Source organism: Varanus komodoensis, unplaced genomic scaffold, assembly GCF_004798865.1.
Source record: "Varanus komodoensis strain SLA01 unplaced genomic scaffold, ASM479886v1 scaffold1, whole genome shotgun sequence".
NCBI classification, from domain to species: Eukaryota; Metazoa; Chordata; class Lepidosauria; order Squamata; family Varanidae; genus Varanus; species Varanus komodoensis.
The window spans coordinates 93,988,359-94,001,397 of record NW_025335268.1 but is presented as its reverse complement, the minus strand read 5'-3'; the positions used below and the strand labels follow the sequence as shown (position 1 = coordinate 94,001,397).

At 44.4% G+C, this 13,039-nt stretch overlaps 1 protein-coding gene across 2 annotated transcripts in view; it reads right to left on the bottom strand.

The window, feature by feature from the left end:
• The window catches only part of ENTPD1 (ectonucleoside triphosphate diphosphohydrolase 1), a 51,297-nt gene that overhangs the window by 12,451 nt on the left and 25,807 nt on the right, over positions 1-13,039 (bottom strand). The window contains exons 2-3 of one of the 2 annotated variants that reach the window (XM_044436182.1): positions 1,233-1,357; positions 1-35 (exon numbers count right to left, since the gene is read on the bottom strand). The exon at positions 1-35 is cut by the window's left edge and continues 116 nt beyond it. In XM_044436182.1, the coding sequence (XP_044292117.1) occupies positions 1-35; positions 1,233-1,357 (160 nt within the window). Of the gene's footprint in view, positions 36-1,232; positions 1,556-13,039 lie in introns of those variants that run through there. The other variant, XM_044436174.1, reaches the window with a different exon arrangement.

The following is a 13,039-nucleotide window of genomic DNA, read 5'->3' as shown; positions in this document are numbered from 1 at the left end:
GTGTGTGAAGAACCAGCATCCAGGACTATTCCATACTGGAGAAGAAACAAATCCACAATGTTATTCATTAAAACTCAGTGTAGTGGAAGGATGTGATGGCAATATGCTGCTGTTTAGGATGTTATTCTTAGTTTCTGTTAGCTACAACAAAAGTTACCTTGGCTGGATTTTTTTAAGGAATACAAACCTATCCCCTCTTGTTTTTTATTGTCTTGCAAGTTGCTACTGAAGGCAGCCCAAGAAGTACTACTGTCACCATTACTTGAGCATTTGACTTGACATGGGACTGCTGGGTTAGGAAAAATGATACTCTGGAAACATTTGGTAGAAAAGCTGAATCAAGAACAACACACAAGCACAAGTACACTGTGAAAGTGGGTAGGCTGGGACATGACTAGGGACCTGAGAGCCCCAGGGTACAATCCTATGCAAGTGTAGACAGAAAGAAGTTCTAGAGCTCCTTCTTTCATCTAGACTTGCATGGGAACGCACTCTTATGTTTAGGTGACCCAGATGACAAAGTCTGCAATCTATAATCCTCTACTGCTACTTTTCCTACTACTGCTCCCTGCCCCCCCCCACCTTACACTTCTTTTAAGGGAGAAAAGATGGAATAGCTGCACAATGCCTTTTGACTGGTAGCTCTAAAAACCCTCTATCTGGAATCTACCCAGAGCATATTTTTCTTCTGTTTTAATATCTTTCTTGTGCTTGTGGAAAGAAACAAAGAGCATATAAATTTTCACAATCAGCTGGAAGAAAAATGGCCAGGTATTGTGCTTGCAGCTGTAGGTTAGCTCACTGCATGTTGCCCAAGGCTCAGGAATAGGAACATGGCTAATGCTGTGGGCAATGGCGATCCTTCTGGGTTGCCTTTGGAAGGGAAGGATGGATGCTGCACAGGCCCCCCAGCTTTGGCAGCATGGAGCTGTGGATGTGCCCAGCAAGCTTGGGGTCAAGCACCTGCTTTGCATGCAGAATATCCCAGATTCATTCCCTGGCCTTTTCAGGAAGGGCTGGAAAAACTCCTGCCTGAATCCCTGGATAGCAGCTGCTAGTCACTGCCAACATCCCTGGCTAGATGAACCAATGGCCCCCTTCAGTGCAATGCATCTTCTTATATTTACATGCTTAATTTTTCAAAGCACTTTTTAGTCCCCCCTGAGGCCATTTGGATATCACTAGTCTAGACTGGTCCCTGTGGTTTAGCATGGGGGCCTTCTGTGACCTACTTTACTGTTCCTTGTGGAGGGATGGTTCTGGGTCACAGCCACAGCAATTAAAGTAATTGCAGCCACTGCTAAGAGAAATCCTGTGATGACGTATTTGGATCGGAAACACCTCCACAGCTTGGTCCCTGCAATCATAGCAAATAGAGGCGGCATTAGAAAGCACACACCATTACACTCTGGAAACATTGATCTTGACTTGCAGGCTCACATGCACATGCCAACTTTCCCCAGCTCCCCCAGAAAGCTGCCCGTCATGGCCTGGGTATTCTAGAGTACGATCTCAGGGGATCGTACAGCAGAAATGCTGAGAGGCAGTACCAGGATTCCGTCTCCCTCCCTCCCTCCCCGCCGCCCCTCCTCTCTCTCCCCCTCTCTCCCCCTCTCTCTCTCTCTCTCTCTCTCTCTCTCTCTCTCTCGGAGCCTGCCTCAGCAAAACTGCCGGGCATCAGCTGCCATTCACCACACTGTTCTCATACAGATGTTAGGCCTCAGCCCAGCTGCGCAAGACTGTCTGTGTCTCTGCTTCTATTTTGGGTCTCTGCTTTTGTGCAGAATTATTCCTAGACTCACACAGCTGGGCTTCTAAAGTCCCACAATAAAGCAGTTCTGGCTTCTCTGCCCACTGCAGCCTGACTGAACAGTTCCCAGCATTGGAGACAGATGCATCGTTCCAACAGAATAACTTTTCAGGGCTGCGATATCTTCAGTGAATACTGTCAATATGCGCTTTCAGGGATTCTCAGTGAGTATTAAGCAAAGTACTAAGGCATTTGTGTTTGGACAGAAAAATGCCCCCTCAACCCCAGCATTCCCCAGCTAGCTATGGCGACTGATGGACTGATGGAAGTTGTAGAGCTTTGTTTCTGCCTAAACATGCGTGCGACTCCACCCTTCAGTGACTAATCCTAGAGCCCCAAGACAGGGTCTGAAGGGCCACAGAGTACTTCAGGATTCCCAGATTCAAAGTCAAGGACAGAGAGGCAATCTGTGATCCAGCCACAGCTGGCACAGAAAGAACTGTACTGGCTGCCCCTCTGAGGTCAGTCAAGCAACCTCAGAGAGGGGGCAAAGAGAGCATTTCTGTGGGCTGGGAGGGGAGGAGACTGGAGAGGCCAAGATAGGAGCAGTCCTGGACTCTTTCCAGACTCCTTCCCTCCCCAGTGAAACTCTTTCACTGGATGGACACAAAAAGCCAGCTAGCAAAAGATCAGGGTGAGATGACAGCAATGCAGAATTCCTTCTCTCTGCTCAGGATGCTTGTCAGCCTCCCTTAGGAATACACCTTTAACCTCTTTATTTTCATGCTGTGGCACAATTGGGCAGCATACAAATGGTTTAAATAAATTAATAAATACTCCAGACTGCACATGAAACTATCATGCTGATTAGTTTGTCAAAACATTGATAAGGTCGTGGCATCAGCTATAAACTAGAAATAACACATAAATAGAAGGATACATAAAAAGCCAGAACAACTTTAAATGGATTCTTCCAGAACTACAAGTGTTCAGCTGGGGAAGAGGAATGCCTTCTTAGTACTGTGGATATGACATAGGGATAGCAATTTATCTTAGATTACATAGCAGGTGTTATTATTTTCATAGTATATATACCTTAAGAAATATAATTGACACAGATTAGACTGTACTTTTGAGCTCTAGCTTAAGGTGGAAAAATGATTCTCCTGTCTTGTTTCTCCTCCCAGCCCTAGTGTAGACAGTGTAGTTCTTCAATTCTTCAAAAATAAGATTTTGACCATTTAACCACTACACCACCCTGTCATGTTACAAAAAATGGGAGGACAGGTCCCTGCTCCAAGGGGCTTAGCAATCTAGAAAATGACACAAAGGTGATAACAGGAAATGAAAGACAATGGAAGCAGGCAAAGACTATGCAATTTTCACAGTGGCATGTACTTGGCCTTACTTTTAAATAGCTAGGATATAGAAACTAGGGGGTTGTCCCCAAGGTTTCATGGAAAAGGCTATTCTACAGTCCATTATAAATTTGTGGCACAGATAGGTCTTGTAATTCCCTTTGAGGTGCAAATAAGAAATGGGCCAACCTGCATCTTGAAACATGCCAGGACATTGAAGCTAACATCTAAGCATAAAGCTGTGAAATTTCTGAAAAATGTGTAATTATGGTCATTTTTATTGTTGTCATTTTGTGCAAAGGGTGAGATTTTGGGGGGGCGGGGGATGAAATAAATGCCACTGTGGAACGTGTCAGTAACTATCACTGCATTTTTATCTTGAAGTTCCATTTAGCTCAAAGCTTACCCTGGTAAGTGGGTATTGGATTGCAACCTTCGCCACTGGCAAGTGGTCTCCAACTTGGCCGCCTCTCCCAGTATTCCAGCCAGCTAAAAGGGTGGGTGGGAGTTCACTTGAAGGTAGCGCAGGCTTTGCCTTCTTTCTACAACAGACTAGCATGACTGTCCCTTTGGAATGTGGCTTTCTTTTCAAATCTAATCTTCGTTTTCTTTAAGAATATTATGACAGGTAATGGCCTGTGTGGTAAGCTGACTCAGTTAACTTCCAGAAGTCACTTTCCTGCCTTTTCCTCCCTCCTTCAGCCAACCCTCGGGGCACAGTGGACTGCTGCAAGGAGGAAAGCACGGGAAACTTTTCCTGACTTTCCTTAAGGCTTCAATCCCAATGCCAGTTCTCTGGGAGGAAGCCCCACTAAACTCAGTGAGATGTATTCCTGACTAGACACGCATGGAACTGCATCATATGGTAACTTATCTAGGTTATTCAAACCTGGTTCACACATCACAATGGGACAAGTAGCGTGCACAAGCTATTTTTAATATCAGTCAATGACTCTCTATCCTGGTTTGTTTGTGATGTTGAATCCTGGAAACTCTGGGATTTTTAGAGGCTGACCCAGCAGACAATGGGTGTTCGTTATATCATATACTTATATAAACCTGGCTGGCCTCTGATGAAAACAATACCTTGGTTAAACAAGCTAGGATTGAACATGTGAACTGGGTCTTCATAACTTGGCCACTACCACATAAAATAGTGCTGTTTCAGGGTTTGTTCATTCTCATTTTGAATGTTGCTTTATGGTCTTTTATGTGCAATGATGAAGTATTTTTTTTATGGTTTCACTTTTTGCTAGGTCCCCTGAGGATCCACAAGATTATGTATTTGTAATTTACTTCCATGTTACCTTTTCTCCTGCAAGGACCTGAAGGTGGCTTACATAATTCTTTTCACTTTATCCTTACAACAACCCTTTAAGGTACATTAGCTTGAGAGTCAGTGTCTAGTCCAGTTATCCAGTGATCTCCATAGACGAGTGAGAACCAGAATCCGGATCTCGAAAGTCTCAGTTCAACGCTCTAACAACCATAGCCTACTTGGCTCCCACAGGATAAAAAGGGTGGAATAAACATTATGACAATTAATAGTAACATTGTGATGTCTAGCACATTGAATATATTTATTTTCTTCCAAACCCAGCTTCAAAAGGACTGTTAGAGATGGAGCTTTAAGCCGTTGCAACCTATGTTACCATGCACAGCTCTTGGCCAGTTGGCATATGGGAAGCAGAACAGAAGTTAAGAATAACAACCGAAAACATTACAGTAAAGAGGAAGTCTACGTTGATTGGTCTTAAAAATACTTCTGTTATTAGTTTTCTGTCTGATTGCTGCAAGTGGTTGTGCCACTTTTGAAGACACAAAAGGCCAAATATGTGAAGATGCTAACAAATGAGGAAGGCTTTTTGTTCTTTTTGTTTTGATTGTTTTGTGCAATTGTACTGTTTCATTTACAGAACGCAGAGTCCAGACGAAAACCTCCCACATTTTCCCAGTACTTCTTCCATCTGGTTTTCTTTTTTACCAAGAAAATTACCCTTTATAGAAGGAAGGAAAGAATAGCTTTCAGAGGGACTTTTGATTGTTGTTCCTAAATGCCCTTCATTTGCATGCGTGCGTGCGCGCACACATACACCGAGAGAGGCAGGCAGGCAGCAGGCAGGCAGGCAGGCAGGCAGAGGAAAGCTGGCTTCCACATGCAGAGATTTTTCTGTTCACCATCAGAAGGCATTGTGGCACTATCTCATCTTTGTCTCCTTAATTGACTTTTTGCATTAAACGCGCGCGCGCGCGCGCGCGCGCGCGCACACACACACACACACACGTGCACGGAAAAAAATTATGGGAAAATGTAAGAGGATAGCAAGTGGAGATCAGTATTGCCTGCATTTCCTGCTGCCCATAAAATTCTGTGAATGAGGAAAGGCAATTGCACAACAACAACCAATTTGGAGCAAGATAGTTTGGCTGAAGATGAAACTTCTCCATCTCTCCAAAGATCTGCTGCTTTGTAGGAGTGCCTGAGTGTTGCTTCTACTTTTGCTCAGCCTGTGCTTTTGTAAATACAGCAACTATTACAAATAGATCGTTGTCTGCAGTGTTCTCTCAACCAAAGGAAAGTAAACCGGATTAATGGGGCCACCAGGAAGTTTCACTATTGAAGAAAAATGGGAAGGAGAAGAGTGTTTAACTATATTAGTATGAAGAAACAGTAATCGTGCTTTAAAAAAAGCTTGAAAATAATCTCTCTCTAATGTAATTACACAATTTTACAAATCATTCTTAAATAGAAACCTTTTCATCTGTGCCCCTCCAATACTTTCAGTTCTCCATTTGCAAATCTCGTACGTGTATCCCAGTGGTGGCGAAACTATGGCACACGTGGCACAGTGGGCAAGCAGAGCCCTCTCTGTCGGCACGTGAGCCAAGTCGCCCCAGCATCGCCCCAGCGCCGAGCATCGGATAACAGCGCACACAGGGGCCATGCGCATGCTCGGAAAGGAGTGGTGGTGCCAGGCGATGACGGCACAAGCTGCACCTCATTAGCCATACTTCTCCGAGTTTTGGCATGTCCAGTCAGTGACTGCCAAGCATATATATCTATATTTGCTTGGACTGGCTGTGAGGTGTTTTCTTCTATACTAAAATTTCAGTATTCAGGATAGATTGCAGTGTTGGCACTGTGCGATAAATGTGGGTTTTGGGTTGCAGTTGGGGCACTTGGTCTCTAAAAGGTTCACTATCAATGGGTTAGGGTTAGAAAGATGAGGTATCTTAGCATGATTTTGATGATTGGAATGCGTTTAGAATGGGCAGGAATGATAAGCTGTGCAGAAAAAGCTACTCAAGGAAGGATTTTTCAAAATTGCCCTCTTTTCAATGGAACTTTAGTCCTATAATAGGGATAGGGGTGTGCACCAGGATAGGGTTAGGGTTAGAAAAACGAAGTGTCCCGGTATGATTTTGATGGTTGGAATGTGTTTAGAATGGCAGAAATGTTAAGGTGTGCAGAAAAAGCTATTCAAGGAAGCCTTTTTCAAAATTGCATCATTTTCAAAGGTATTTTACTCCTGTCTTAGGGTTATGGAAGTGCACCAGGGTAGAGTTAGGCCAGTGGTGGTGAACCTATGGCACACGTGCCACAGCAGGCACACAGATCCCTCTCTCTCAGCATGCGAGCCAAGTCGCCCCAGCATTGCCCCAGCACCCAAGCATCAAATAACAGCACAGATAGCGGCCGTGCGCTTTCTCGGAAAGGAGTAGCAGTGCCAGGCAATGACATCACGAGCTGTGACTCATTAGCCGTGATTCGTCTGAGCTTTCGCATGGCCAGTCAGTGCGCTACCAAGGACATATATATATATTTGCTTGGACTGGCTGTGAGTTGTTTTTTTCTACACTAAAACCTCAGTTTTCAGGTTTTATTGTAGTTTTGGCACTTTGCGATAAATAAGTGGTTTTTGGGTTGCAGTTTGGCCACTTGGTCTCTAAAAGGTTCACCATCACTGGTGTATCCCATGCCCAGGCCTTCATATCTCTACCAGCTGTGAAATAAACAATAATGTTTGCATAATAACTGAGGTCCCTTTAATGCCATTTAGAAAAGCAGTTCTACTGAAATGGAATATAGATGTTCCAATTTAACTTTGGTGCCTAACATTACCAGAATCACCTTCAGGGACCTGGCCTTAAAATTAACTAGAGCTTAGTTCCAGAAACCTTGCAATGTGATAATCCGTTCTTAGTCATGAAGTCATGTCCGACCCATCGCGAGCCCATGGACAACATTCCTCCAGGCCTTCCTGTCCTCCACCATCCCCCGGAGTCCACCTAAGCTACCCCAACTGCTTCAGTGACTCCATCTAGCCACCTCATCCTCTGCCATCCCCTTCTTCTTTTGCCTTCAATTGTTCCCAGCTCTTCTTAAGTGAGTCCTTCCTTCTCATTAGGTGGCCAAAGTATTTGAGTTTCATCTTCAGTATCTGGCCTTCTAAAGAGCAGTCAGGGTTGATCTCCTCTAGGACTGACCAGTTTGATCCCCTTGCAGTCCAAGGGACTTGCAGGAGTCTTCTCCAACACCACAATTCAAAGGCCTCAATTCTTCAGCGCTCAGCCTTCCTTATGGTCCAGCTTTCACAACCATACATTGCAACTGGGAAAACCATAGCCTTGACTATATGCACTTTTGTCGGCAGGGTGATGTCTCTGCTTTTTAGTATGCTGTCCAGATTTGCCATAGCTTTCCTCCCAAGGAGCAAGCGTCTTTTAATTTCTTGGCTGCAGTACCCATCTGCGGTGATCTTGGAGCCCAGGAAAATAAAATCTGTCACCTCCTCTATTTCTTCCCCATCTATTTGTTAGGAAGTGATAGGACCAGATGCCATGATCTTAGTTTTCTTAATGTTGAGTTTCAAGCCAACTTTTGCGCTCTCCACCTTCACCCACATAAAGAGGCTCATTAGTTCCTCTTCACTTTCTGCCATTAGAGTGGTATCTTCTGGATATCTGATGTTGTTGATATTTCTCCTGGCAATCTTAATTCCAACTGGTGATTCATCTAGCCCCGCCTTTCTCATTGTGTGCTCATGATGTGCTCTGTTAATAGGCAGGGCAACAGTATACAGCCTTGTCAAACTCCTTTCTCAATTTTGAACCAATCAATGGTTCCGTGTCCAATTCTCACTGTTGCTTCTTGATCTGTATATAGGTTTCTCAAGAGACAAATAAGACGGTCTAGTACTCCCATCTCTTTAAGAACTTGCCACAATTTGTTGTGATCCACACAATCAAACGCTTTAGCATAGTCAATGAAGCAGAAGTAGATGTTTTTCTGGAACTCCCTAGCTTTCTCCATGAGCCAGCATATGTTTGCAATTTGATCTCTAGTTCCTCTCCCTCTTCGAAATCCTGCCTGTACTTCTGGTAGTTCTCGGTCCACATACTGCTGGAACCTAGTTTGTAGGATTTTGAGCATAACTTTACTAGCATGTGAAATGAGTGCAATGGTGTGGTAGTTTGAACATTCTTTGGCATTGTCCTTCTATGGAATCAAATGTAAACTGACCTTTTCCAATCCTGTGGTCACTGCTGAGTTTTCCAATTTGCTGGCATATTGAGTGTAGCACTTTTACTGCATCATCTTTTAGTATTTTGAATAGTTCAGCTGGAATACTGTCACCTCCGCTAGCTTTGTTGTTGCTCAGATTTCCTAAGGCCCATTTGACTTCACATTCCAGGATGTCTGGCTTAAGGTCAGCAATGACCCCATCGTGGTTATCAGGGACATTAAGCTCTTTCTTGTATAGTTCCTCTGTGTAATCTTGCCACCTCTTCTTAATCTCTTCTGCCTCTGTTAGGTCCCTGCCATTTTGGTCCTTTATCATGCCCATCTTTGCATGAAACGTTCCCTTCATATCTCCAATTTTCTTGAAGAGGTCTCTGGTCCTCCCTACTCTATTGTTTTCTTCTATTTCTTTGCACTGTTCATTTAAGAAGGTATTCTTATCTCTTCTAGCTATTCTCTGGAATTCTGCATTCAATTGGGTGTATCTTTCTCTTTCTCCCTTGCCTTTCGCTTCCCTTCTTTCCTCAGCTATTTGTAAAGCTTTCTCAGACAGCCATTTTGCTTTCATGCATTTCTTTTTCTTTGGGAAGGTTTTAGTTGCTACCTCTTGTACAATGTTGCAAACCTCTGTCCATAGTTCTTCAGGCACTCTGTCTATCAGATCTAATTCCTTAAATCTATTTGTCACTCTACTGTATTTTCATCAGGGATATGATTTAGGTCATACCTGAGTGGCCTAGTGCTTTTCCATACTTTCAATTTAAGCCTAAATTTTGCAACAAGAAGCTCATGATCTGAGCCACAATCAGCTCCTGGTATTGTTTTTACTGACTGTATAGAGCTTCTCCATCTTTGGCTGCAGAGCACATAGTCAATCTGATTTCCATGTTGACCATCTGGTGATGTCCATGTGTAGAGTCGTCTCTTGAGTTGTTGCAAAAGAGTGTTTGCTATGACCATCGTATTCTCTTGACAAAATTCTACCAGTCTGTGCCCTGCTTCATTCTGTATTCCAAGGCCAAACCAGCCTGTTATTCTAGTTATCATTTGGCTTCCTACTTTAGCATTCCAATCCCCCATGATGATAAGGACATCATTTTTTTGGTGTTAATTTTAGAAGGTGTTGTAGGCCTTCACAAAACCGGTCAACTTCAGCTTCTTCAGCACTAGTGATTGGGGCATAGACTTGGACTACTGTGATATTGAATGGTTTGCCTTGGATTCGAACTGAGATCATTCTGTCATTTTGGAGATTGTATCCCAGTACTGCTTTTCCTACTCTTTTATTGACTATGAAGGCTACTCCGTTTCTTCTGAGGGATTCTTGCCCGCAGTAGTATACCTGATGGTCATCTGAATTAAATTCACCCATTCCTGTCCATTTTAGTTCACTGATTCCTAAGATATCGATGTTCAGTCTTGTCATCTCTTGTTTGACCACGTCCAGCTTGCCTTGATTCATGGATCTTACATTCCAGGTTCCTATGGAGTATAGATCTTTACAGCATCAGACTCTCCTTTCACCACCAGATACATCTGCAACTGAGTGTCCTTTCAGCTCTGACCCAGTCAATTCATCCTTTCTGGCGCTACTAGTACTAGCCCTCTGCTCTTCCCCAGTAGCATATTGGACACCTTCCGACCTGAGGGGCTCATCTTCCGGCGTCATATCTTTTTGCCTTTTGGTACTGTCCATGGGGTTTTCATGGCAAAGATGCAGGAGAGTGTTGCCATTTCCTTCTCCAGTGGATCATGTTTTGTCAGAGCTCTCTGCTATGACCTGTCTGTCTTGGGTCACCCTGCACAGCATAGTTCATAGCTTCATTGAGCTACGCAAGCCCCTTTGCCACGACAAGGCAGTGATCCATGAAGGGGGTGATGATCCATAATGTTAATAAAAGACAAAAAGGCCTTTTGATGTGATCTAAGTGCCTTTTTATGGGACCATGAGGCTTTTAATATTTATTGTATTCATTACAATGTCATTACCCTACTCTTCAGCCGACAAAAGCTGCCGGTGTCTGTGGCTGACAAACATTAACAATGAGATAGTCCTTGCCCTCAGACTTATCATCTAAATGACATGACCCAAAAAGAAAAGGGACTGGGGGAAGGTGCAGAACTTTCCCAAGGAGGCAGCATGTAGGGCTGAAGGCATCTGTAGAATTCAGTGAGACACCTAATACTGAGTGATCCAGAGGAGACAGCATAACCTTCATATCTGCCCTCTTCCACATCCCCCCTTCTCCACTATTAATGCGAAAAAAGGAGGAACAGAGTTGCCATCTATTCTGGCTCAGGAAACTGTATGCTGGTGTCTGACAGCGGCAATTAACATAGTGAGGATGCCTAGAAAGGCTGCAAAACTGGCTGACTCCTAAGTGAAGGGAAATCCCAGGGTGGCAGCGAGCCATCTCCTTGGCCGCTCAACAAAGCCGGAGGCAACTGGGCATGAGGCCTGGATGCTGGAGATGGAGGAGGAAGAGGAGGAGGGGCAGCGGCCAACGCGCTGCAGCTGCGCATCAACAGTCCCTGTCTAGTGGCATCCAGCTGGCTCGAATTTGGCATCCAGTTTGCTCCTGAGCAGAGGCTGGAATGCTGCCTGCGGAATAAGCAACTGGCAGTGATGAGAGAGAGAGAGACAGAGCAGTAGCATACGGTGACTGTGGCAAGGAGAACGTGTCTCCCTGCTAAGGGGAGCAGGTGCCACTGAGGGTGCCTTGACCAAAGGCCATCAAAAGCCTGGACCCAACCTTGAAATTGTAATTAAATATCAAGGTTTTCCTTTGCATCTCTTCAACCAACCTTTTGAAGAATGCTTTTGGAGATGCCACACTGTGTAGCTTTAGAGCCTTCCCTCACCTGGTGCCCTCCAGATGTTTAGGATGTCAAGTTTCATCAATCCTAGCCAGCATGACCAATAGTCAGGAATGCTGGGAGTTGTTATCCAAAACATCTGGAGTACACCAGGTTGGGGAATGTGGCTTTAGATGATCAGCACACATGGTTTTTGGAGATGATGCATCACATAAACACCGGAATTGTTTTGTTTCTGGAAAAGTATTACTCTTCTGACATGACCTTTTCATTAATGTGAAGTTTAAGGGCTCCTGAGAGAGATTACTCATGTCTTTTAAAAGTAATTTGGTAACCACCCCTCCTTATAAGTTTGTGGTTTGAATGCTCTTGTTTGCACAGAAAAATTGAAGAAGATCACCCAGTGAAGACTGGTGATTCCAACATCAACAGAAATGTGCATCCGCTCCAGATTTTACTCTTACAGATGTGCAACAATCCTTTTTCAAATCATACCTCTAAACACATACCTGCAACGCTGAAGCCCACTCCCTTCTACTTGTGATGTTAAGACACAATCTTGGCAGATACATTCCACTTTCCTTAGGACTCCACAGAAACCACTGACATTCTTTTGCTATTTCCTCCCAAACACTGGAGTCAAGAGGGAAACACGTTGCCTAAAAGGCTCAGGGATCAAATGAATAAAACAGGCTTGTTTGTTTGTTTTCTTGTTTGTTTTTGGTGGTGCCACCTGGAATAAAGATGTTAGGCACAGGCACTGGGATAACTAGGGTCGTATTTTATGTAACTAGTTCTGAGGAAAATGGTCTTCAGCAAAGTCTATAAAGTGCAGAAATTGAGTGAGATGGTGGTCCTCCTCTGTCCTGGTAACAGGCAAGCCACCCAGGACCCAAACATGAGCCATGATGTATTGCCTGGGTCTGGCTGGCAGCCTATGGGAAAGGCCTTTCCACCCCACAGTACCATAAGACATTGAATGTGTTATGTTGTAGGCCTCAGAGTTTGCTTCCTCCCATCCCTGTATCCTGTATCCTACCACCATATCACTCACCAGGTGATGGAGAAATGAAATGAAATCAATCACATGCTGGGGAAACACTCCTTCAGCTGAATCTCAGAGCTCATCAGAGATTTCCTGTTGAGCTCGTCTCATTCAACCCTACCTGGCAAAAGGAAAAGCCCCATGGCCACCGAAGACAGGTGAGTAACGCAATGCTCAAAAGGCTCAGGTTCAAAAGGAGTAAGCCTTTTCCGGGCAGAAGACCTTAAGAAGTTTTAGTGTTTTGAACATATGCAGAGCCGGTGACAACAGGGTGAGGAAGCTGTTAAAGCATGCCTCATTTCACCTCCTCAGACACGGAGGCAGGTCTGCAGTTACAAGTGATGAGGCTGCAAAGCTGGCACTGGGTGGAAGAACAGCCTCCTTCCCACGTGCATTAAACCCCCTTCCCCTTTCCCACCAGGGTTCACACAGCCCGGAAGTGAGCACACAGCGAGCTTTGTGCTCTCTGTGGAATCCCAGCTTTTCTGTTTACATTGGCAGCAAGTCAGTGGCCTATTTCTGGCAAAATGTCATCAGGGAGGTTA